Source organism: Dama dama, chromosome 20 (genome assembly GCF_033118175.1).
Source record: "Dama dama isolate Ldn47 chromosome 20, ASM3311817v1, whole genome shotgun sequence".
Classification (NCBI taxonomy): domain Eukaryota; kingdom Metazoa; phylum Chordata; class Mammalia; order Artiodactyla; family Cervidae; genus Dama; species Dama dama.
Window position 1 is genome coordinate 102,924,097 of NC_083700.1, and position 25,586 is coordinate 102,949,682.

Here is a 25,586-nt window from a genome sequence, read left to right on the forward strand (position 1 = left end):
TTTTTTTTTTTTTTGTCTTAGCACATATGAAATCCAAATCCCACTTGCACCAACTGAAGAAAAGAAGAAAGTTGGACTCCGATGCCGTCACCAGCGTAGAAAGTCAGAGTGTTTCCCCAGACCATGACAAAGAGCTTAAAGAAAAGGGATCCCTTGGGCAGAATGATAAAGAGCTGAAAGTCAGCATGTAAGGGACTTGTCCAGTGACCTTTGCAAAAGTGGCAAGAGTCCAGTTCTTCCATTCAGTGCTGTGGTTTTAAAGTCTCATGTTCTCTGCCGTGGAGACAGTAGGTCCTGTTAGCTCCTTGTGTGGCTGATGTGTCTGGTAATGATGAGTTCAGGAAAGGAGTTTTTCTTTTTTTTTTTTCTTTTAATCTTAAAGGTTCTATTTTTAAAAGAGGCACAGATTGCACTTTTTTATATATGATCTTCTTGGTGATAACTACTGGGATTCACTGTATCCCTTTTAAAAAAGTTTTATGTCCTTGACTCTGGCTGGAAATACCTAATTTCCAGACACTTTTATAGCTGACTGAATTATTGTGAACCACAGGTCCGGAGTTCTGGATGGGAGTGAATGGCAGGAAAGGATCAGCCCCAGTGAGATAACTAAGTGAACCAAACCAGTTTCAGGAATTCCATAAAGAAGCAGAGAATCAGACTGAGGTGGTTGGGACTTAAAGTCTGAAGACTTTGACATTTGTTGAGCTCTTCCTGTGTGATAATCACTGGTATATTCCTGTTTAGTTAGGAATCTATTTTTATTCAAAGTTAAATAAAGAAAAAGTTTTTAGGCGCCTCGCTAGTGCTTAAAAAGATATATATGTGATGTCTAACATATATAGTGTGCTTTGTTTTCAACATGAGAGCTTTTTCTCAAAGTCAGTGTTCTTAATATGCTATTTGTTTATTTAGCAGATGCTTATTGAGCAGTTCATTATATTCCTGGAAAACATCTGGAAAGGGTCTTTTTGTTTGTTTGGCATGCGGGATCCTAGTTCCCCAAACGGGAATCAGTCTTGTGCCCCCTGCAGTGAAAGTGTTGAGTCTTAATCACTGAACTGCCAGGGAAGTCCCAGGGGGACTTTTTTTTAATTGGAGATTTGTTATTTCTAGTTGAAACTCTCTTACTGGAGTGAACTAAGCTACCAGCCATATATGAATGTAACATAAAGTTAAGCATTTTTAAGTTCACAGTCCAGCAGCATTTATATTATGCAACCAGAACTTTTTCATCATCCCAAACAAACTGGGTACCTGTTAAGCAATAACTACCCACTTAAACAGTATTTTATTTGTTCAGAATCTAGAATTCACCTGCAATTCGGGAGACCTGGATTCGATCCCTGGGTTGGGAAGACCCCTGGAGGAGGGCATGGCAACCTACTCCAGTGTTCTTGGCTGGAGAATCCCCATGGACAGAGGAGCCTGTCGGGCTACAGTCCACAGGGTCACAAAGAGTCGGACATGACGGAGCGACTTAGCACGCACACACACACTGTATGAGAGGCCCTGAGTAGGCTAGAGGGATACGGAGACAAAATGAAATGTGATTCTTGCTTTCATAGAGCTTGAAATATTGTTATCTATACACAAACAACAAATTTAGGTAAGAGAATGTCAAAAACCATAAAGGCTGTATAGAATTTCACTTGGAGGGAAGAGAGAAGAGGGATCATGGAAAAAGGAGTATTTCTACCAGACCTTAAAAAGCAGTTCTTGGAGAATGTATTGTGAGCTATGCAGAAATTTTATTTTTTAGATTTTTTATATAGTTCAAAAATCAAAATGATATAAAAAGAGATACTCATTGAAAAATCTCGCTCCTACCTCCATCCCCTTCTCCTCTTATAATCACTTAATCATTTTTTTATGTATATCTCATGAGTTTTTTAAAGTAATTAAGAATAAATGCAAATGTATATTCTTGTTTCTTCCCCTTACTCAAAAGATAACAAGTAGTGCACACTGTCTTCATTTGCTTCCTTACTTGTTGGCAGTATCTGAGTGTGTGCGTGGGTTTCTCCTGCCTCCTCAGGCAGGTCTCCTGTTTGTTTTCTTTACCACCCTCCTGAAGGTCACCCAGTTGACCCCAGGCCTTAAGTAAGGGTTCACTAACGTTTGCTGAACTTCATTCAGATGCCAGGGTTAGGCCAAAATTAGCCTCTGAGGAATTCTCAGGCTGTGGCCAGCTTTTTCATTCAACCAGCACATATTTTAGAACTTACTCTGAGCAAGGTGCTGTGCTAGCCTCTGGGAGTTCAGTGATTACAAAAGCCCACATTGGTCAAATAGTTACAGAATTACAGCTGTGATAAGGGCTGTAAAGAAAGGACCCTCGCTGTGAGTACAGGTAATCCGCAGCCCTGCGCCTCCTTTCGTGTGTGTGTGTGTGTGTGTGTGTGCGCGTGCGTGCATGCGTAGGTGTGTACTGAGGTACATGATGTGGCACAACACGAGTCTGGAGCAAAGACTGCACATAGTGGCATGTGATCTGGAAAGTCGGATTTCACAACTTCAGTGCCTTCTTCCCCCGACCCCTCACCTCCAGTCTGTGGGATGCCCTGGATTCCTTGAGTTTTATTGATCCTTACTCACATTACCTGATTTGAATCTCAAGAGTAAATGTATTTTTTGGTCAAAGAAGAAATTGTCATTGAATCCACATCATCTTATTCTCTGTATTAAATGTGGTATAATTTTCCCAATCAGTGTATTAACTACTTCAGGAGCTGATGAGGTGGGAGGTAGCATCTTCCCTCTGGAAGTGGAGAGGAATCCTTACTGTGAGCCAGGCAGCACCATGCAGTGTGTATACATTAGCCTCTCATACAACCCTGGGGGAGAGAGACTGTTTTTGTATATGTTCCCCAGTGGGGAAACGGGCGCAGCAAAGGTACCTAAGCCAGGATGTGGCAAAGCTGGAATTGAAGCGAGGCCACAGAATTCAGGATTCAAGCTGCTGAGCCCTGTGTTAAGCTGGCAGATTTTAAAGAGGAACCTTAGTTTCTGAAATGCTCTTTATTCAAGTTGCTAAGTATGTTTTAAACCTTAAAAAAACTTAAATGGAGAGGCAGGAAAAACTAGTTTTAGTAATCCTTCCTTAAAAAGCCTTTAATCCATTCATTTGAAATACCTGGAACTGCAACTTCTCCTTGAACTAACCGTCCCTATCTCTGACAGCTGGCAATCAGGGATTTCTTGAAAGAGAAAAATCCAAGCACCAAGTATTTGTGAAACACTTCAGTCTAAAGCACTGTGGTTGTGCCCACTAGCCCTATTCTTGTTATTTGGTCATTTCAGTTGTTTCCGACTCTATGTGACCCCATCGTCTGTAGCCCACCAGGCTCCTCTATCCATGGGATTCTCCAGGCAAGAATACTGGAGTGGGTTGCCATTTCCTCCTCCAAGGGATCTTCCCAACCCAGGGATTGAACCTGCATCTCTTGCGTTAGCAGGCAGATTCTTTGCTGGGTTCTTAGAAACTGTCAATTCAGTAAGATAAAATTCCTGCACCTGCAGCAGAGGGCCTGGGGAAGGCAGAATCCTCACTAGCAATCTCTCCTCTCTAGGAATCTACTTGGTGGTCCTGATCTGAGGCACTGCTTTGAGGTTGATTCCCCCTTTCTGCCTGCTGCCCCATGAATGACTTTGCTGTTGTGTGTAGGGAAGGAAGCAGTTCTGCCTAGTGATTGTCATAAATGTAGAGGTGAGCAGGTCCTTAGCACCTTCTTGTACAGGTGGGGAAACTGAGGCCCCAAACATAGATGTTTCATAGTTACAGGTGGTGACAAAGCCAGCACAAAGCTCAGGTCTCCTCTGTCACTCAGCTGCCCAGTCTCATACCAGATCTCATTTGAGAGCAGGGAAGGACCACCTTTGGGCATTTTGTTCAGCCTAGAGAGGAGGGGAAGTGCCCCAGTTAATCCCTAGACAAGCAGAGCCTGAGTGTCGGTGCAGGTACCTAGAGTCTCCAGTCCGTGGCAGTGCTGTCTAAATGACTTTGGCAATTCCCACTCTCAGCAAGCTACTCAGGGCCATCTACCTCTGTTAGTAAAAACCTTCCCCTCAGTTTATTTTTTTTAATTTTTAGAGGATAATTATTTCACAATATTGTGGCGGTCTCTGCCATACATCAACATGAATAGGCCTCCCCTCAGTTTCAAGAGAGAATTGACAGATAAAGTAGAAATCTTGAGACTTTAGACACTTCTTATAGTTCAGACAGTGCTGTTTTAAGTAGGCAGAAACTATTTTGACTCTGGAAAGAGGTGGATTCTTAGTCTTGAAACTATTTTGAGTTTAGCAAGAGAACATTTCATCTATAGCCTAGGTTTGTGGTTTGAACCTTTGTATTGACAATTCTCAGTAATTATTTATATTCTTAGCCTCAGTTCCACATTATACAAAGATATTTTGCTTAAAACACTTAGCACGACACTTAAAAAAAAAAAAAAAAACTAGAAAGAAGGCTTTTACAAATTCAGCAACCTGTCTGTATATCCCCAGCATCTAGAAAGTTCAGTATTTGTTGAATTAATTGTGTGAAAACCTCGAAGTTAGTGGATTTCTACATAAGTAATCTGTTTTTTAATTGTTAAATAGCCTTTAAGTGGGATGAAAAAATCTTGGGATAGTAGCCACAGAAAGAAATTTCATTATTTGATTATCACCTACTTGGGTGGTTAGGGCTGTTTTCTGAAAAGCTGGCTAACAGGTCATTTGTAAAGCTGTTTTGAATACATACAAAGGCCTCTGCATGGTTGTATTAGTTAGGGTAAAAGGCTAAGCTGCTGTGACAAAGAGACTCAACAATACAGTGGCTTAAAGAACAAAGAAGTTTGTTTCCTTCTCACGTAACAACTCTGAGGGGAGTTAACATTTCCGAAGTGAGCGGTGCAGGTCAGTGGGGCAGCTCCGCTGTGAGCGGTCATTCAGGGACACAGATTCCATCTATATCACGTTGCCTCTCCACCATCTGGGGGGCATTGTCAGCACTGCCTGGTTAAAGTTGGGTCTTCTCTGGTTCCAGTCAGTGGGAAGGGGACAGAGTGTGGAGGAAGGCTGGGACCCTGCAACGGGACACATAATTTTGCTCACTTTGCCTTGGCAAGAACTTAGTCATGTGGCCATATCTACCTGCAAAGAAGGCTGAGAAATGAGTCAAGCCATGTTCCAAGAAAGAATGGGAGAACAGATTTTGCTGGGCAACTTGCAGTCTTCACTGAATTAGTCTCGTGGAAAGAGCACTGGTTTATCTAATTAGCTTTGATAGCTTGCTAGGGGCACATCTCTTATTTCCCCATCTGTGAAACCAGCGAGTGATAGGAGCTGGCCTCTGAAACATTTCAAAAAGTAAAACTTGAGAAATTCTTGGCTGCTGAGATTTTAAGATGAGTATTAAAGTGTTACAGTGAACATGAGACTGAGTCAGCCTTAGGGCCAATGGCTAATGCCCTAAAGGTGGTGGAAAGGGAAAGTCAAGAAGGTATTTCGATGGCATTGCAGGATACCTGAGTTAAGGGCTGTGACCGTCTACTTCCAGACTTTCTGATGTGGAAAAAAAGAAACTGCTATTTGTACCTGCAGCTGAAGGCCCGCCTGTCTAATATGCTGTTGGTGTGACCCAGAGAAGGTTTTGCTCAAGTAGCCTGAGTTCCCTTGTTTATCAAATCGTGTTATTACCCCCATTCCTGGGGACATTGTAAGGATTAAATGAAGTCCTTTTGAAAGCAGCATAGTGTTTGGTGCTGCGATGCCCAGTAAGTGGTAGGCATAAATTGGATTTATTTGCTTCGTTGGGGAAGAAATAGTTAATACTACTTAAGTGGTGATTTATGGTATGTTGTCAGTTTCCAGAAGTTATCAGGGCAAGATTATGTTTAAAACTGACTGGCTTGATGTTCCCTTGTGCTAATGGACAGGAACGGTGCCTCAGGCTTTATCTGTCACCCAACTAGTTGTTAGTCGTTATTGTTATTGTTTTTAATGCATATGATTTCTTCTTGGGTCAGCTTGTTTGCATGAGCAGTCTCATTCACCTGAAATGCCCTTTCCCCTGCTCTTCACTTTGTAAACTTCTGCACATACTTCCAGGCCCAGATGTGATGCCCTCTTCTTAGACAAAGCTTCCTTGGCTCCTCAAGGGAGGCTTAGTTTTTCCTTCCTTCATGTTCCCATAGCAGTTTATACATAATATCAGCATGTATTTTTATGTGGTGCTACACACCAGGCATGTTCTAAGTAGTTTGCACATAATAACTCATTGAGTCCTTACAACAGCCCTATGAGGTGGTATCATCATTGTTGTTATTAGCTCTGTTTTTCAGTTGAGGAAACCAAATAGAAAAGTAATTTTCTGGAGGCCAAACTGGGATGTGAAACCAGGTGGGTGGCTCCAAAGTCTTGTGTTCTTACCCACCATGTTCTTTTTTTTTTTTTTTTTTTTAATATTTGTTTACTTATTTATGGCTCTGCTGTGTCTTAGTTGTAGCATATGGGATCTAGTTCCCTGACCAGGGATTGAACCCGGGTCCCTTGCATTGGGAGCACGAAGTCTTAGCCACTGGGCCACCAGGGAAGTCCCTCCACCATGTTCTTTTACCTCCTCTTTATGTGCTACCGCACATGTCCCCTGTAACTGTTGCTCTCATTGGAGATTAAGTCCTGCCATGGTGTGAGTCCTATCTTAAGGCGAATGTGAGACACACAGTGGGCCAGTGGGTACCCAATAGATATTAAGGCAGGTTTAGACAAGACACAACTGCATGTCTAAATGTAAAGATGGCTACTCTTTTTTTTTAATTGCACTGGGTCTTCGTTGCTGCATGAAGAGTCTACTCTTTAGTTGCAGTGCAAGAGCTTCTCATTGTGGTGACTTGTCTTGTTGAGCATGGGCTCTAGGGTGCAGAAACTCAGTAATTAACAGCTCGTGGGCTTAGTTGTCCCTTGGTATCTTAGTTCCTAGACCAGGGATCAGACCTGTGTACCCTGCATTGCAAGGCAGATTCTTATTCACTGGACTACCAGGGAAGTCCCTAAACATGGCTCCTCTTCATTAAGTGCTTCGCCGTGTGCCAGGTTTTTTGTGTGAAGTACATGTATACTTTGGAGCTTCCCAGTTGGCTCAGCAGGTAAAGAATCCGCTTGCAATACAGAAGTCACAGGAGACACAGGTTTGATCCTTGGGTCGGGAAGATACCCTGGAGGAGGGCATGACAACCTACACAATATTTTTGCCGGAGGATCTCATGGATGAAGGAGCCCCACAGGCTACAGTCCACGGGGTCTCAAAGAGTTGGACATGACTGAAGCGACTAAGCACTCATGCAGGTGCATACCTCATAATGATTTCTTTAAGCAAATGAACAGGGTAATGTAATCAGTTCAGTTCAGTCGCTCAGTTGTGTCCGACTCTTTGTGACCCCGTGAACCGTAGCACGCCAGGCCTCCGTGTCCATCACCAACTCCCAGAGTCCACCCAAATCCCCATTTTATAACCAGGGATACATGTACAGAGAGCTTCATGATGGCCAGCAGAGTAGACATGCAAATACTTGCTGAGGACGAGAGAGAAAGTTCTGTGAGGATGGTGACTTTTGTCCACTGTTAACTGCTTCATCCCTGGCACCTACAAGGGGCCTGCTGCTTGAAAGGCACTCAGTAAACGTTTCTTGAGCTGGGATATGAAATCACTTTGGGCTGACTTAAAACCTATGCTCTAACCATTATGTTGTACTTCTTCAAAGGCATTCCTTTAGGGCTTTATAAATGTCCAAATTATTTATATCCCATCTATATGTAAGAAGGAAGGTGATGGAGGTGATGGAATCCCAGTTGAGCTATTTCAAATCCTAAAAGATGATGCTGTGAAGGTGCTGCACTTAATAGGCCAGTAAATTTGGAAAACTCAGCAGTGGTCACAGGACTAAAAGAGGTCGTTTTCATTCCAATCTCAAAGAAAGGCAATGCCGAAAAATGTTCATACTACCACACAATTGCACTCTTCTCACAGGCTGGCAAAGTAATACTCAAAATTCTCCTTGTAAGGCTTCAACAGTAGGTGAACCCAGAACTTCCAGATGTTCAAGCTGGATTTAGAAAAAGCAGAAGAACCAGAGATCAAATTGCCAATATCTGCTGAATCAGAAAAAGTGAGAGAGTTCCAGAAAAACATCTGCTTCATTGACTACACTAAATCCTTTGACTCTGTGGATCACAACAAACTGTGGAAGATTCTTTAAAGAGATGGGAATACCAGACCACCTCACCTGCCTCCTGAGAAATCTGTATGCACAACAGGAAGCAACAGTTAGAACTGGACATGGAACAACAGCCTGGTTCTAAATTGGGAAAGAAGTACGTCAAGGCTGTATATTGTCACCCTGCTTATTTAACTTACATGCAGAGTATATCATGTGAAATGCTGGGCTAGATGAAGCACAAGTTGGAATCAAGATGCCGGGAGAAATATCAACTTCAGATATGCAGATGACACCACCCTTATGGCAGAAAGCGAAGAGGAACTGAAGAACCTCTTGATGAAAGTGAAAGAGGAGAGTGAAAAAGCTGGCTTAAAACTCAACATTCAAAATACGAAGATCATGGCATCCAGTGCCATCACTTCATGGCAAATAGATGGGGAAACAGTGAGAGACTTTATTATCTTGGGCTCCAAAATCACTGCAGATGGTGACTGCAGCCATGAAATTAAAAGATGCTTGCTTCTTGGAAGAAAAGCTATGACCAACCTAGACAGCATATTAAAAAGCAGAGACATTACTTTGCAGACAAAGGTCTGTCTAAAACTATGGTTTTACCAGTAGTCACGCGTGGATGTGAGAGTTGGACTATAAAGAAAGCTGAGTGCTGAAGAATTAATGCTTTTGAACTATGGTGTTGGAGGAGACTCTTGAGAGTTCCTTGGACTGCACAGAGATCAAACTAGTCAATCCTAAAGGAAATCAGTCCTGAATATTCACTGAAGTACTGATGCTGAAGCTGAAGTTCCAATACTTTGTCCAGGTGATGCGAAGATGTGACTCATTGGAAAAAACCTTGAAAGACTGAAGATAGAGAAAGATTGAAGGCTGGAGGAGAAGGGGACGACAGAGGATGAGTTGGTTGGATGGCATCACTGACTGCATGGACATTAAGTTTGAGCAAGCTCCAGGAGTTGGTGATGGACAGGGAAGTAACAGTTACAAAAGAAACAGGCCAGACTCAAACCACCTTTAGCAAGAAAGTGATTTTTATGATAGAGTTACTGAGGTGTTTTATCAGATTCAAGCACAGAGAAGCATCAAGGCCCCAGGTACCACCAGTGCCGGTGCCGTGGAGTTCCCCTTGCTTCAGTCACTGCAAACAGGCTTTCTCTGTGGTGCGAGGCAGGACTGCCGTCGCAGCTAAGCTTTCCATCTTGCAGCTTTTACATCTGATAGACTCTGCTGATGCTTTCTCTGGTTCTAAGTTCAAAAGTGCTGAAACATCTACACTCATCAGGATGGATTCTATTAAAAAAGGAAATTCTAAGTGTTGAGGAGGATGTAGAAAGATTGAAACCCTTGTGCACTGTTTGTGGGAATGTCAGATGGTACAGTTGCTATAGATAACAGTTTGGTGTTCCTAAAAATTTAAAAAGAGAATTGCCATCTGATCCAGTAATTTCATTTCTGGGTATATACCCAAAAGAACTGAAAGGAGGGTCTTGAGGTTTTTATACACTCGCACTCATAGCATTATTCACAGTAGCCAAAAGGTTGAAATAGCCCCCACATGTTCATCGATAGATGAACAGATAACCAAAATGTGGTATATACATACAATGGAATATTATTCAGCCTTAAGGAAGGGAATTCTGACACATGCTGCAGTCTGGATGAACCTTAAGGATATTATGGTAAATGAAATAAACCAGTCAAAATTGTACAACTCCACTTACATGAGGTATCTGAAGTAGTCAAATTCATAGAGACAGAAAGTAAAAAGGTTGCCAGGGCCTGGGGCAAGGAGGAAATGTGGAGTTGCTTAATGGGTATAGTTTCAATTCTGCAAGATGAAAAAAAGCTTTGGAGATTGGCCTCACAACAATATGAAATGCTTAACATTACTGAACTGTGCACTTAAAAATGATTAAGATTGTAAATTTTATGTTATGTATGTTTTACCACAATTTAAAAATAAAGGTCCCAGTAAAGGGGTTCATTAATTCAGCTTGGATCTGGTGCTTACCCTGTGGCCCATCAGCCAGGGTAGGATGGAGTCTTGAAAGAACAGGGCAGTTCCCATGGAAACCAGGTAGGTGGATGTGGAGTGATTTCCAGAGGTGGAGCATGGGGGTTGCTGTGAGGGAGGGTAACTGGATGTGCAAGCAGTGAATATCCACTGTGGAGAAACTGCCTTCTAGTCAGCAAGATGCTTGTTTTTCGAAGCAGCAGGGGTGATTATGTTGTGTCCAAACCACTGGGGTATCACTTGCATTTATCTTCACCATCAGTCATCTGTCACAGTCACTCCTTACAGAGATACAGCTCACTGTGGTTTAACAGAGTTACATATCTCATTAGTCTTTGCCAAAAATCTTTGAAATAGTTTCTACAAATGAGCAATCAAACTCACACTGTCAAGTGTTTTAATGTAGAGGTGGTGTCAGCTTTGAGGGACTCAAAGCCAATTTGAAATCATTTAGGTATAAAGAAGGATTTACTGGCTCATGGAACCTGTGGACAAGTGAACAGCCAAGCCCCTCCTGAAAGGCCGGTCAGGTGCCTGTGGTATCAGAAACAAGTGCCGCCAGGGACTCAGGCACCACCAGCACGGTCTGCCCTGCCTTTCCGTTCTCGTGTGCTGACTTCACTCTCTCCTCCACGCCCACCAGTTTTCTTCAAATGATTGCTGGAAGCTTCTACACCTCACATCAGAAGTGGACCTGAGCCCCAAGTTCAGAAATCCTAAGGAGGGACTCTTGAGTGGAGCTGAATTCTGTTGTCCACCCCCTACTCCAGATTAATCAAGAGAACTGGTCACTTGAGAACATGGCAGCTCATTATAGAAACACGTGACTAGCTTGGGGCTTGAGGAGAAAACAGTTTTCAGAAAGATTGATGCTGAGTAGAGAGAACAATCGGTGTCTGCAGCAGTGACACCGAGCCAGTTAAGTGGCAGATGAGAGAAGCTCAGGTCATCTGACTGCAGCCCTCAGTGGCGCGCATGCATGGACACACACACACACACACACACACACACACACTGCTGAATGCTTTTCATGCAGAGGAAGGCCCTCTGTGTGCAAGGCCCACACACACACACACACACACACACAGCTGAATGCTTTTCATGCAGAGGAAGGCCCTCTGTGTGCAAGGCACACACACACACACACACACACACACACACACACACACACACACACTGCTGAATGCTTTTCATGCAGAGGAAGGCCCTCTGTGTGCAAGGCCTGCACATGCACACGGCCCTCTGTGGAAGGCCCACACATGCATACGGCCCTCTGTGCAAGGCACGCACACACACGCACACTGCTGAATGCTTTTCATGCAGACGAAGGCCCTCTGTGTGCAAGGCCCACACATGCACACACACACACGCTGCTGAATGCTTTTCATGCAGAAGAAAGGCCCTCTGTGTGCAAGGCCTCCAGGACAGTGCATCTCACCTGTGAGGCTGGGGTCAGCCTTTTGAGTCACCAGATTTGGAGTGATGAGCCATCTGAAAGAGACTAGACAGAGAACCGTTTAGGCCTGTATTTTTGGTCTGAGCTTCCTTGTTCATTATGAAGGGGATAGAGGGATACAGACCATTGTATAAGTGTTATTTGTGGATTCAGAAATGTGTCTGGGTCCTGTTAGATCTGAATAATGAGGCAGAGTTGCATGAAAATCACTGAGTTCTTGATGGCAGATAGAAGTGCCAGTCTACCTCCTCAGACGTTCACAGGCAGAAGCCACACATGCCTTTTAGACACTGCCTTCTGGATAATGACGCTCGTGCCTTTCAGTTGTTCTAAATGTGAACATATAAAGAGAGCAGGGACTTCAGTGATCATCTGGTTCAGTTTTCAAACTTGCTTTGAATGTGAATCCTTTAGGTTTTTTTTTTTCTTTCTCTAAAGAAAACGTCACCTGAACTCCAATATATATAATATAGATAAGAGCAGAGTGACTTGGGGTCTAGGTAGGTCACAGAGGACTCTGAACTGTCTGATTCAGTCCCTTCTCCTGTGGAACACACTTTGAGAATCACAGATCTAGAGCAGCCTTTTATTTCACAGGTGAAAAAATTGAGGCTCAGAGAGGCTAAGTGGGTCCCTGAAAACACCACAAAGAGCAGCAGAGCTGTGACTGGAAGCCTGGTCTCCTGCCTTCAGAGTTGTGTTCTTTCTGCTGTTTGACGCTGCTTCTAGCTATTTGGAATGAGCACTCCAACAAAGTAGTTGTATTTTCCTTCAGGCACACGATAACTTGAATTGGACTAACATGAAGGCAAGTAGAGAACTTTGGGAGCCTAATCCAATAAACAGATAAAAGCTTTATGGTTAGCAACATCTGTTTAAATTGTCCGACAGACTTAATGGGTGCTTACTGTTCCCCATTTCAGGTGCTGTAGATGTATCAGTGAACAGGACAATTCCTGTCTTCAAAGAAGTTCAAGTCTTCCAGGCTGTTTCAGTGAATGTGATAAATGCTGTCTGTAATAGAGATGATTGTACCTGACCCAGTTCAGAGGAGCCTGGGGAGACTTTCTGAAGAAATGACGTCTAAGCAAACACCAGAAAAAGTGACAGGAGTGAGTCAGATAGGGGAATGTTAGGAGAAAGGCTGGCTGTAGGATTTAGGTCATAGAGGGCCCTGTAAACGATTAACCCCAAGATAACAACCTCAATGGGTTTACTGGAGAAATCACTCTAGGTTGGAGGCAACCTAGAGGCAATAGAGGCAGGGGGATGGTTCTAGTGTCAGTATTTATCAGGTAGAATTGGCAGGACTTGATTGGTTAAATGCTGTTGGTGAGGCAGTAAAAAGGTCCTTTGGCCAATACGGAGAGCACCTCAGGAAGAGAATGCCTGAGGATTGGCTGGAGGCATCGGACGAGTTCCCTTTGGAACTGGAGATTGACCTGTCTGCAGAGAACCCTAATGGGAGCTACTGTATAGAACTGGATATTCAGGTTGAGCCTGGAGAGAATTTGTGTTGAGGGAGGTGTTACTAGTTTAGGTAGGAAAGTCAGGGAAGACCCTCTGAGGGATGATAACACCTGAGTGCAGAATGCTGTGGGCCATGCATAATTCTAATTGCCACTGGAAAGAGTTGAAGAGGTCTTTTTGGTTTGTCTTTTGCTGTTTTGTCTGTTTGATTTTAGCAGTGGAAGAATATAATCTGATTTGCAAGTTAAAAGATCAATTTGGCGGCTATGTGGAATATGGACTCTAAGGATAGGGAATGTGGAAGCAGGAAAAAGATGTTCTGGCTGGAAGCCTGGAGTTCAGAAGTTCTGAGTGGGTTGATGGTTGTTACCTGCCTCCCTGCCTTGGGACAACCCCTCCCCAGTTTATCTAATCCCATTCGTGATTAGATGTGATCATGTAAATTAGAGATCACTTTTACATAGACATCTTTCGGTGGAAAAAGGAATCAGAGTCCAGCCCTCTGTGAGATAAGAAACCCTGCCCCTGGGTTCTAGTTGATTAGACAAGTGTAGGACCCAAGGCTGAGTCAATCAGACTCCTCCTCCCAAGGATTTCAAATTACAACTCAATCTTTGCTGGGTATATCGAACACGGAAATGTAATGTTTGAACACATACACAAAATAAATATTGGTTGTATGAACGGGTGCATGGCAAAAAAGATCTGTAGAGAAAGAGGAAAAAAAGCAGATATGCCAGGGAGGCCCAGATGAAAGAGCTTACTGCAGGCTTCCCACCCACTTCCTGGTTTCTGACCCTCCCTAAGCCTCAGGGGCTTCCTGGGTTCCTGGACACCTCCATTTCCTTTTGAAAAGTCCCAGTTTTGCTTATGTGAATTTCTTTAAAGTGCAGTTTAAGGAGCCCTGCTCTGGGGGTGTGCACCCGATTATTGCTGCTGTCCAGATGCCCATGATGCTCTTCTCACCTGCAGCTGGCGGGGCCCTTGTTCCCCACAGCCTTGTCAATTTCGGGCTTCCTTACCTCTTTTTTTTTTTTTTCCGCCTAGTTTTATAGTCCTGTAATGTTGTCTTAAGGCAATTGAACTTGCACTCACTTTATTCACTAGTGAAAGTAAGTGAAAGTGTCACTTGCTCTGTCATGTCCGAATCTTTATGACTCCACGAACTTTAGCCCACCAGGCCCCTGTGTCCATAGGATTCTCCAGGCAAGAATACTGGAGTGGGTTGCCATGCCCCTCTCCAGGGGATCTTCCCGACCCGGGGATCAAACCTGGGTCTCCTGCAATGCAGGCAAATTCTTTACAGTTTGGCATTATTCTAAGACAACTTTGTATTCATCTTGTTTGCAGTTTAAGCCCTCCCTGAGTGAAATCCAGTTTCACACATACTTAATTTAGTTCTCTGAAAAATAAGTATGTATTTGGTTTCGTGTTGTTGTTTTTATTGGTACACATATTTCCCCACATACTCTTTCTTTCCTTTTAATATTCTACAGAAGATAAAACACAAATCAAGCCAGTCATCAAGCATCTGTGGACTTCCCACTGATCAACCCTGGGGATATAAACTGAGGCTGTCAGGGCTCCCCCGCCCCCGCTTTTGCACCCCCTGTGAAAGCTGGTTTCGCTGGCCCTCCTCTCCTCTAGGGCCACAAGTCCTCCCTGCATGATCTCATCTGCTCCCAGGCCTCGGCTCCCGCTTGTTTCGCAGGAAGAGCAGGCTTTGGTGTTTGCTATGTTTTTATGATATGTGACTTTCACCCTATGCACTTTGTATTCAGAGTTTGAATGTTTGGTTTAACTCATGGGAAACTCCACCGAGTTATTTTTGTCCCTGTCAGAAACACCGTGGTTCTGTCCCCAGCTACCCCGAGGTGAACCGGCTCGGGCATTACACTGTGTCTTCAGATGGCCCAGTGGATCCGATGGAGCTCACGCAGATGTGGCTCAGCAGAGCTCACCTACTTGGATTTTGCCCTGCGCGCTGCCCTGCAAGGCCCTGGCAGCGGTGAGGCTGCCTGTGCCACCAGGGGTGACACGCTGGGCACCTCTTGGGAGGAGCCAGGCTTGCCTCTGCCATCTGGACTAAGTCTGCCACCCAGTCCAAAGAGGGATATGAGGAGTTTGGGGGGAAATGGATACATGTATATGTGTGGCTGAGTCCCTCGGCTGTCCCCCTTAAGCCATCACAACATTGTTAATCGGCAGTCGTTGTTTAGTCCCTGGACTCTTCGGCAGCCCCTTGGAGAGGAGCACAGTCAGTGTCAAGAGACTGCCCAGCAGCTGGGTCAGGCTGTGCTAGGACAGTCCAGCCAACGTCAGTCACCATCCATGGCGCTCTGCGTCCGCACTGCCGTCACCCGTGCTGAGGAACACAGTCCCCGCTCTGCTCCTCACTTGCCGGTGAAGGCCTTCTCTTAACAGCTGCCTGCCGTTGCCCTGGAATCCATCACCCAGCAGGAGATGGGGGCCCACCCATGCTATGCCCCAACAGAGCCATTTCCTGTGGACACTCACTGTCCACAACAGCTCAGGAACCTTATAAGCCTCAAAAAATGAAAAGGGTGGGATCCTGTCACTGAGTATCAGAGTTGTAGGAAAGTCTTCAGAACAGACACTGAGGCTGTGACCCTATTTCCCATGGCTACACCCCAAGCCAGACTGAGCCCCTGGGAAGGAGCAAGCACTGAGTTGGATTCATCACTGTATCCCTAACACATGGGTGGTGCTTGGTAGACATTTATTATGTTGAAAGAATGAATGAAATCACAGCTTAGTGGGGAAGACAGATACACAAGCACATCATTCTAATACAACCCTATCACTGAGATAAAAGATGATGGAAGAGGAAAGGGGTCCAGAGACATAGTGATTTCCCGAGGCTATACCAGAACTGGTGCCCAGCTTTCTCAGGCTCCCTGCTCCGGAGCACCACTGGGGCGGGTGGATGCTCTGGGGGATGTCAGCCTGCCTGTGCTGCCGTCTCCCAGCACTAGCTGCAGCTGATGGGCTCTGGGTGCATGACCCAGACTAGGGAACAGGATCTCCCTTCCCTGCTTTTGCCATTGGGCTTCAGAGATGCCAGTCCATTTCTGAGCTCATCTGCCCCGAGAACTGAAAGCTGGTCACGTTTGGCCATGTGTTTAAGGAAGTAGAAAGTGAGGCCCTGAGAGAGAGAGAAGCTTGCTCTCCTCTCCATGTTTCCCCCACCACACACACACCTATATTTATTTATATATTTATTTGGCTGCATTAGGTCTTAACTGTGGCACTCGGGATCTTTGTTCAGTCATGCAGGACCTTCCATGGAAGTGCACAGACTCAGTCGTTGTGGCGTGTGGGATTAGCTGCCCCACTGCCTGTGGGATCTTGGTTCCTCAGCCAGGGATCGAGCCCACATCACCTGCACTGCAAGGTGATTCTTAACCACTGGACCACCAGGGAAGTCCCCTGCCCCATGGCTTTAAAGAGCCTGCCTTGTTCCCTGGAGGCCTGGCTGCCCTTGGGTTCCTTGAGACGTCTCTGAAGACTTGTATTAAATTCTCTTTTATTCAGCTTGGCTGAGCGGTTTTTGTTCTGTGCAGCCAAGAGTCTTGGCTAACATTTACGTCATTGATGTCACCATCACGCTCTCAGCAAACACTTCCACACCTCCTACCTTGCCCCACACTTTGGTCTGAGAGCTTTACATGTAATAACTTGTTAAATCCTCATAACATTTCTCTGAGGTAGGTAGCACTATCATCTCATTCTCAGATGTGGAAACTGAGGCACAGAGGGTAAGTAACTTGCCCTGGTCACACAGCTAGGAGGTGGTGAAGCTGGGATTCACTCACATCCAGACAGAGCCCATGCCCAACACTGCAGTTTTACCATATTTTGTTGAGCTGAAGTTTGTATTTTTAGACATCTTTAACGCATTCTCTTGGAAGAATTTCGTTCTAAACGCTAAACACCACCAGGACCCCTGAGTGAGTCTTAAATGAAGCTGGGTGGGGCCGAGAGCCTAGATCGCTCTGTCTGCCCCCCAGGTCCTGCCTCTCGCTTTGCCGGGCCTGGTAGAGGAAGCGCGGGAAGGAGCTGGCAGGCCAGGCCAGGGCTTGGCGGCAAAGCTGCTTGTGCGCGGGAGGCCAGAGCCGCGCCCTGGCACCTGGCAGGCAGCCTGGCCCCACCGTTGAGAAAATACCTGGAACAAAGGCGTCCTCCCGCCACGACTGGCCGCCTCTCCTGTGCCTGCAGCGCCGAGGCTGAGGAATCTGACCCCCGGGCCAGGCCAGGCCGGGTCCTTACACGGCCTCAGGAGGCCCAGCCGGGAACACCCGCCGGGCTTTCTGGGGTGGGCATCCCAGGGGGAGCTCTTCCTCACACCCCATTTTCACCCAGGGGCTCTTTGGGCTGCCTGGACTTCCGGTTACTGCCACTCTCCCCCCAGGTGTCTTCACAGGGCAGGTGGTTCACAGCTCTAGGGCCTGGCAACCCCCAGCCAGGAGGGCCATCTCAGCCCTGGCTGCTCAGCGGAGCAGACTGGACGGGTGAGAGCCCCTGGTGGAGAGCCAGTGGCCCCACAGAGGAATCTGAACTAGGGGCCCAGGAGAGTGAAAGGTAGAAAAGACTCTGGACACCCCCCTCAGGGCAGTGGCGTGGTTCTTGGTGGACATATCTTGAGCAAAGCTGGACGCTCCTCAGAGGGGAGAGCCAGCCTCCTGAGGGGGTAGCCAGCCTACGGCCCATTCCTTCTCCTTTCTCCCCTCCTTCCTGTGAACAAGACTTCGGGAGCATGAATCTGGGCAAGAGACCACCCCACCGCAGCTCTTTCATTCAAAAAACCCTGGAGCCCCAGGCCCAACTCCCAGCCCCAGCCGGCAGCGCGCCTTTCCCCACCCCTGTGCTCTAGTGACCATGTCAGCCAGGCCACCGCAAGCCCGTGTGGTGCTTCTGGTGAGTCAGCTAAGGAAGCTGCTTTCTCCAGGTGGACACAGCCTTCCTCCAGGGCCCCCAGCTGTGCCAAGCGGAGCAGGGCGTGGAGCTGGACTTCAGCCCCCGCTTGCTTCTCGCTTCTGTGCGTGTGTGCAGACCCAAGTGGCGGTGCTTCATGCAGAGCAACAAGGCCTGGGAGGAAAATCCCCAGCCGGGACCCTTGGCCCCTGATTCCCAGGCCAACCCCTGTTCCCCTGACCTGGATATTCCCTGGGCTGGATGAAGGAAGGCCATTCCAGAGGTGGTCCCTCTTCATGGGCCCGAACCAACTCTAGAGAGCAGGGCAAGGATTCAAGAGGGGTTCCCTAGAAAAAGCTCCCAACACCACTGAGGGACGCCTTCTCTGCAGGCAGCACCTCCTGGCCCCAGAGCAGCCCCTGGAGGAGGAGCTCCCAGCTCCGTTGGTGGCCTCAAGGCCACTCTGGGGGCAGGATGCTAGCCAGGACATGCTCTTACGCCTGGTGTGTCAGTCTATGTGGACGATCAGGCAGAGGCGGCATGGAGCCAGCACCCTCTGGCCCGGCTTTCTGGTCCCTGTGCTTACTGCTCCGTGCTCGGACCCAGGAGCCTGGAGGCTCGGGGCCTGGCCAGGCTGTTTCTGCTCATTTCAGTCCCCGTAGTTCATCACAGAGCCCAGGGCATGGGGCCCTGACCCACTGCAGAGCCAGCTCAGAGCGCGGCCTGCACAGATGAATGAGAGAATCATCCAGAGAAAGAGGCCCTCATGAGGCCACTGGGGTGCCAGGGCCTGGGGTTCTAGGACCATGGCTCCAGCCTTCACTGCAAGCAGGACTTCCCAAGCCTCACGCCCTTTTCTACAGAACGGCATCAATGACGCCTGCCTCCCTTGGCTGCTGCACAAATTCCTACTAATAATAAGAACATCAGCAGTAACAGTAATGTAGCCACCACTTCTCGAGCACTTCCTCTCTGTTAGAGCTTTGCATGAATCCTCACAACAGTGCAGGAAGGAGTTGCTCTCCCCATTTTACAAAGAACTTGGTAATGACTTAGTGAAGAGGAGCCTTGCTCAGGAAATGCAGCTGGATCCCTTGAGTGTGCAGGGCAGTGTGGGTTGTGTGGGGCCCCTGGTGTCTGTGGAGTTCACAGCTGGGGAAGGAGCCCCCACCATGGTCCAGAATCCATGCTCCCACCCTGTCTTCCCCAGGTCACCTAAGTCTAGGGCCAAGGTCAAAGCTGCCAGGAGGCTGGAGTCCTGGGCTCTGGGTCCCCTTGCGCTCCTAACTGGCTCTGCCACCTGGGTCGGTCACTATCCCTCCCTCACCCGGTTTATCCTATTGTAACGTGAGAAACAGGGATCAGATCCCTGATACCAAGATCTCTCACCACAAAGAAAGGCTGGAAGTTCAGGCAAACATGGAGCCTGTGTCTGGATGTCTGGCTACTCTCTTCCCCCTGGTGGACACAAGCAGCCTAGCACCCAGGGGGAAACCCGTGCTACGTGCCAAATCACTTGTCGTGTTCTACTCTTTGCGACCCCATGAACAGGTATGACCTAAGTCAAATCCCTTATACAGTGGAACTGAAAAATAGATTCAAGGGATTAGATCTGATAGAGCGCCTAAAGGACTATGGGCGGAGGTTCGTGACATTGTACAGGAGACAGGGATCAAGACCGTCCCCAAGAAAAAGAAATGCAAAAAAGCAAAATGGCTGTCTGAGGAGGCCTTACAAATAGCTGTGAAAAGAAGAGAAGTGAAAAGCAAAGGAGAAAAGGAAAGATATACCCATTTGAATGCAGAGTTCCAAAGAATAGCAAGGAGAGACAAGAAAGCTTCCTCGGTGATCAGTGCAAAGAAATAGAGGAAAACAATAGAATGGGAAAGACTAGAGATCTCTTCAAGAAAATTAGATTCCAAGGAAACATTTCATGCAAAGATGGGCACAATAAATGACAGAAATGGTATGGACCTAACAGAAGCAGAAGATATTAAGAAGAGCTGGCAAGAACACACAGAAAAACTGTACAAAAAATGATCTTCATGACCCAGATAATCATGATGGTATAATCACTCACCTAGAGCCAGACATCCTCGAATGGGAAGTCTAGTGGGCCTTAGGAAGCATCACTATGAACAAAGCTAGTGGAGGTGATGGAATTCTAGTTGAGCTATTTCAAATCCTAAAAGATGATGCTGTGAAAGTGCTGCACTCAATATGTCAGCAAATTTGGAAAATTCAGCAGTGACCACAGGACTGAAAAAGGTCAGTTTTCATTTCAATCCCAAAGAAAGGCAATGCCAAAGAATGTTCAAACTACCACACAATTGCACTCATTTCACACGCTAGTAAAGCTCAAAATTCTCCAAGCCAGGCTTCAACAGTACGTGAACCGTGAACTTCCAGATGTTCAAGCTGATTTTTAGAAAAGGCAGAGCAACCAGAGATCAAATTGCCAACATCCTTTGGATCATTGGAAAAGCAAGAGAGTTCCAGAAAACATCTATTTCTGCTTTATTGACTATGCCAAAGCCTTTGTGTGGATCACAACAAACTGTGGAAAATTTTTCAAGAGATGGGAATACCAGACCACCTGACCTGCCTCTTGAGAAATCCGTATGCAGATCAGGAAGCAACAATTAGAATTGGACATGGAACAACAGACTGGTTCCAAATCGGGAAAGGAGTACGTCAAGACTATATTGTCACCCTGCTTATTTAACTTCTATGCAGAGTACATCATGAGAAATGCTGGGCTGGATGAAGCACTAGCTGGAATCAAGATTGTCAGGAGAAATATCAGTAACCTCACATATGCAGATGATACCACTCTTTTTTTTTTTTTTTTAATAATTTTTTTTTAATTATTATTATTATTTTTTTCCAGTGGGTTTTGTCATACATTGATATGAATCAGCCATGGATTTACATGTATTCCCAATCCCGATCCCCCCTCCCACCTCCCTCTCCACCCGATTCCTCCGGGTCTTCCCAGTGCACCAGATGATACCACTCTTATGGGAGAAAGCGAAGAAGAACTAAAGAACCTCTTGATGAAAGTGAAAGAGGAGAGAAAAAAATTGGCTTAAAACTTAACATTCAGAAAACTAAGATCATGGCATCTGGTCCCATCACTTCATGACAAATAGATGGGGAAACAGTGGAAATAGTGGCAGACTTTATTTTTGGGGGCTCCAAAATCACTGCAGATGGTGACTGCAGCCATGAAATTAAAAAGATGCTTACTCCTTGGAAGAAAAGTTATGACCAACCTAGACAGTATATTAAAAAGCAGAGACATCACTTTGCCAACAAAGGTCCATCTAGTCAAGGCTATGGTTTTTCCAGTAGTCATATATGGATGTGAGAGCCAGACTGTAAAGAAAGCTGAGCGCCGAAGAATTGATGCTTTTGAAGTGTGATGTTGGAGAAGACTCCTGAGAGTCCCTTGGACTGCAAGGAGATCCAACCTGTCAGTCCTAAAGGAAATCAGTCCTGAATATTCATTGGAAGGACTGATGCTGATGCTGAAACTCCAATACACTGGCCACCTGATGTGCAGAACTGATTCATTTGAAAGGACCCTGATGCTGGGAAAGATTGAAGGTGGGAGGAGAAGGGGACGACCAAGGATGAGATGGTTGGATGGCATTACTGAAGCGATGGACATGAGTTTGAGTAGGCTCCGGGAGTCGGTGATGGACAGGGAAGCCTGGCATGCTGCAGTCCACGGGGTCACAAAAAGTCGAACATGACTGAGCAACTGAACTGAACTGAACTGAATGCAGGAGATCTAAGAGATGCCGGTTCGATCCCTAAGTTGGGAAGAGCCCCTGGAGAAGGAAATGGCAACCCACTCCAGTATTTATGCCTGGAAAATACCATGGACAGGGGAGCCTGACAGGCTACAGTCCATGGGGTTGCAAAGAGTTGGACACGACTGAAGTGTCTTAGCACATGTCCTACAAGTAATCCACTTTATTAGTTTTTTATGTATCCTTTTCAGGTGAGTAAATACTATCAAATATGGATATGCATTCTTATTCAGTCACACCCCTCTTTTACTCAAGGGAGGACATACTAGACTCTGCATCTTACCTTTTTCACTTAAAAAAGTGTTTTGGGGACTTCTCTGGTGGCCCAGTGACTAAGACTCTGTGCTTCCACTGCAGGGGCCCTGGGCTTGATCCCTGGTCAGGGAACTAGATCCTGCATGCTGCAACTAAGATCTGGTATGGCCAAATAAATAAATAAATAAATGATTTTAAAATATAAATTATATTTCAAAAGGAGTTCTGTAGTTTAATCAGTCCATAGAGAGCTTTCTTCTTTGAGCTTCCTAATACGTGATGGGGTGTAGCAGAGTTTATCGGCCAGTTCCTTCCTTATTACACTTGAGCTGTTTCCAGACCCCTGGCTATCACAAACAAGACTGTAATGAGTGATCTTACCTGCCCAGGGCTGATGATTAGGCAAGAGTGTCAAGGGCACAGCAAGAGTGTCAAGAGCACGGCAGAGGCAGGGCTGAACCAATTGTTAAAATATTGAAATGCTTGTGTGGTGCCTGGTAAATAGTACCACCGCATCTGTAACAATCAATATACTTACAAAACTCTGCTCGAACGCTTCAGTTCAAGCTGTGCTTCTAGGCTGACAGGACCTCCTGGTTGATTAACAATGTCAGGACCAGCTGGGAGGATGGCCTATGCTGCAGGGGGACTTTGGGGCTGCATTCAGCATTCTTTACAGAACATTTTGTATTTTAGAACATTTGCCGGTTTATCATTCTCCTCTAATTATCTAGCTCCTACTGCTTGTATATATTTTAGTTTTCACTGAGCTTTTATTGGTTCATTTTAATTCTTGTTCAGTAAGATGCATGCAGTGCTTTGATATCTGTAAATTTAAGACTTAGAGTAAAATGTTAAAAACAAACACCAAAATGAAGAAATAAGAAATGTTGGATGTTTCTGAATATTTCTTTTAAATAGTTTAAATGTGAATCTTCCTTTCCCGGGAGGAAGAAGAAACAACAACAATAATCCATCACAGCCTGGGGTAGCTTTTTATTACTGTGTCCAAATCTACAGAGACTGGAGAATTTATTAATATGCAAGAATCAGTGCAAAATCAGACAAATAATTTACGTTTATAGAATAAAAATATTGATTGTTTTGTGCTTCAGATTATTATGGACTGGGTGCGTGTGCTAAGTCACCTCAGTCGTGTCCGACTCTTTGGGACCCCATGGACTGTAACCTGCCAGGCTCCTCTGTCCATGGGATTCTCCAGGCATGAATACTGGAGTGGGTTGCCATTTTCTTCTCCAGGGGATCTTCCCATCCCAGGGATCCAGCCAGCATCTCTTACATTTCCTGCATTGGCAGGCAGATTCTTTTCCACTAGCGCCATCTGGGAAGCCTGGGTGATTCAGATCAATCTTATTTTTGAGGAAAAGTTGGACATATTCACTTAAAAATCATTCTATCTAACACCTGAATGGGTTTAAATGAGTCCATTGGGAATTCCATCATGGTCTGATGGTTAGGGATTCATGCTGCCACTGCAAAGGGCATGGATTTGATCCCTGGTCTTGGAACTAAGATCCCACAAGCCAAGCAGCTTGGCCACAAAAAGAAAAAAGAAAGAAAGCAAGCACCTCAACTCTATACCATCACAATCCCTGAAATTGTACTAAGAGCAGCCTAGATTGCAAATTTCTCCAGGTGTTGGGCAAAAGCAAAAGAGTAAGTCCCCTCTGGACTTGGTCTCTGGAGGAAGATAACACCACTCTCAGCCTGAAATTGTTTCTGTAAGGAATGTTCCAAATACAGTGATGACCCAGTACATGCACATATGTAAACACAAACACACAGCAAGCACATGAGGAGTTAACATGAACAAAATCAGTACAACAATAGATGAAAAAAAAAAAAACAGACCTCAGAGATTTCAGGTATTGGAGCTATAGACAGATCTTTATTGTATTTTTCAAGTGTTTTTCTTTTGGGCTATTATTTTCTTTTTTTTGGCTGCACTGTGAGGCATGAAGGATTTTAGTTTCCCAACCTGGGACTGGGGCTTCCCAGGTGGCACCATGGTAAAGATCCCACTGGAGAATGCAGGAGACTTAAGAGATGTGGGTTTGAACCCTGGGTCGGGAACCCCTGGAGTAGGAAATGGCAATCCACTTCAGTATTCCTGCCTGGAGAATCCCACAGACAGAAGAGACTGGTGGGCTCCAGTCCATCGGGTCGCACAGGGTCAGACATGACTGAAGTGACTTAGCACACAGCACGCAACCAGGGATTGAATCCCTGCCCTCTGCAATAGAAGCACAGAGCCCTAATCACTGGACTGCCAGGGAAGTTGCCCAGTATTTGTCTTTCTCTGTGTGACTTATTTCACTTAGCATAATGCCCTTCAATTCCATCCACGTTGTTGCAAATAGCAAAATTTTGTTCTTTTTCATGCCCCAGTAGTATTCCACTGTATATATGTACCACATCTTCTTTATCCATTCATCTGTTGCTGATCTTTTAGATTGCTTCCATACCTAAGCAATTATAAATAAAGCTACTATGAAAATTGGGGTGCATGTGTGTTTTCAAATTAATGCTTTTGTTTTTTTAAAATAGGTACCCAGGATAGAATTGCTATTTTTAGTTTTTTGAGAAACCTCCATACTGTTTCCCACCGTGGCTGCAAGGGCCTAGCACTTTTTGAAATGAGCAGCAAGCAAGTCTCATCCCCTGGAGAATGAATGGGCACATCAGCCTCCTGTGGTCTCCTTGACCTGCCCCGTCATCTCTCTGATAAGCTGCAGAGACTGCTTAGTGCCAGGTAGTTTGATTGAGTCCAGCAAGGATAGACAGGGGCTCTCAGGGCCCAAGGTGGCTGCCTTTCCCAATAATCCAACCCCTCAACGCTCCACATTTGTAAATGAATTCAAATTTTCACATGAATAGACCATCCTATCAGAAATTCAGATTAGACCCCATCAGCAGAAGCCCAATCGGCCATATGAGTCCAGGCTGCAATAGTGACCCAGGCTCCTGGACTCAGCCAAACAAGTAAGTCCCAGAGGGATAGGTAGAGGTTGTTTCAGATAACCTGAGCTTCCTTCTTTGTGCTGTAGGTGGACTGTTCCGCTTAAAGAAAGAAAGTAAAGTCGCTCTGTCATGTTTGATTCTTTGCGACCCCATGGACTGTAGCCCACCAGGCTCCTCCATCCATGGAATTTTCCAGGCAAGAATACTGGAGTGGGTTGCCATTTCGCTTAGACTATGGCATTAATTCAAATTTACATGCATACAACCATACACCAACGAGGGAGTATAAAGCTAGACTCCTAGCCATTGCAGCCACACAGGAGAGCTTAGACGGACCTGCTGACCTTGGACCTGTGCCATCTCTGTGGCTTCGTGGCTAAAGTAAAAGGTGCATCTTTGGTTTTATTTTTTTTCTGGCTGCGCCATGCAGCTTGTGG

The 25,586-nt window shown here is 45.7% G+C and overlaps 1 protein-coding gene across 2 annotated transcripts in view; it reads left to right on the forward strand.

Annotated features, from left to right (window-relative positions):
• Positions 1–9,922, forward strand: part of TRIT1 (tRNA isopentenyltransferase 1) — a 47,932-nt gene extending 38,010 nt beyond the window's left edge. For both annotated transcript variants that reach the window (XM_061122297.1, XM_061122298.1), the window contains one exon: positions 22–9,922. In XM_061122297.1, the coding sequence (XP_060978280.1) occupies positions 22–191 (170 nt within the window). In that variant the 3' untranslated portion in view covers positions 192–9,922. The remainder of the gene's footprint in view (positions 1–21) is intronic.
• Positions 9,923–25,586: the final 15,664 nt, after the last annotated feature.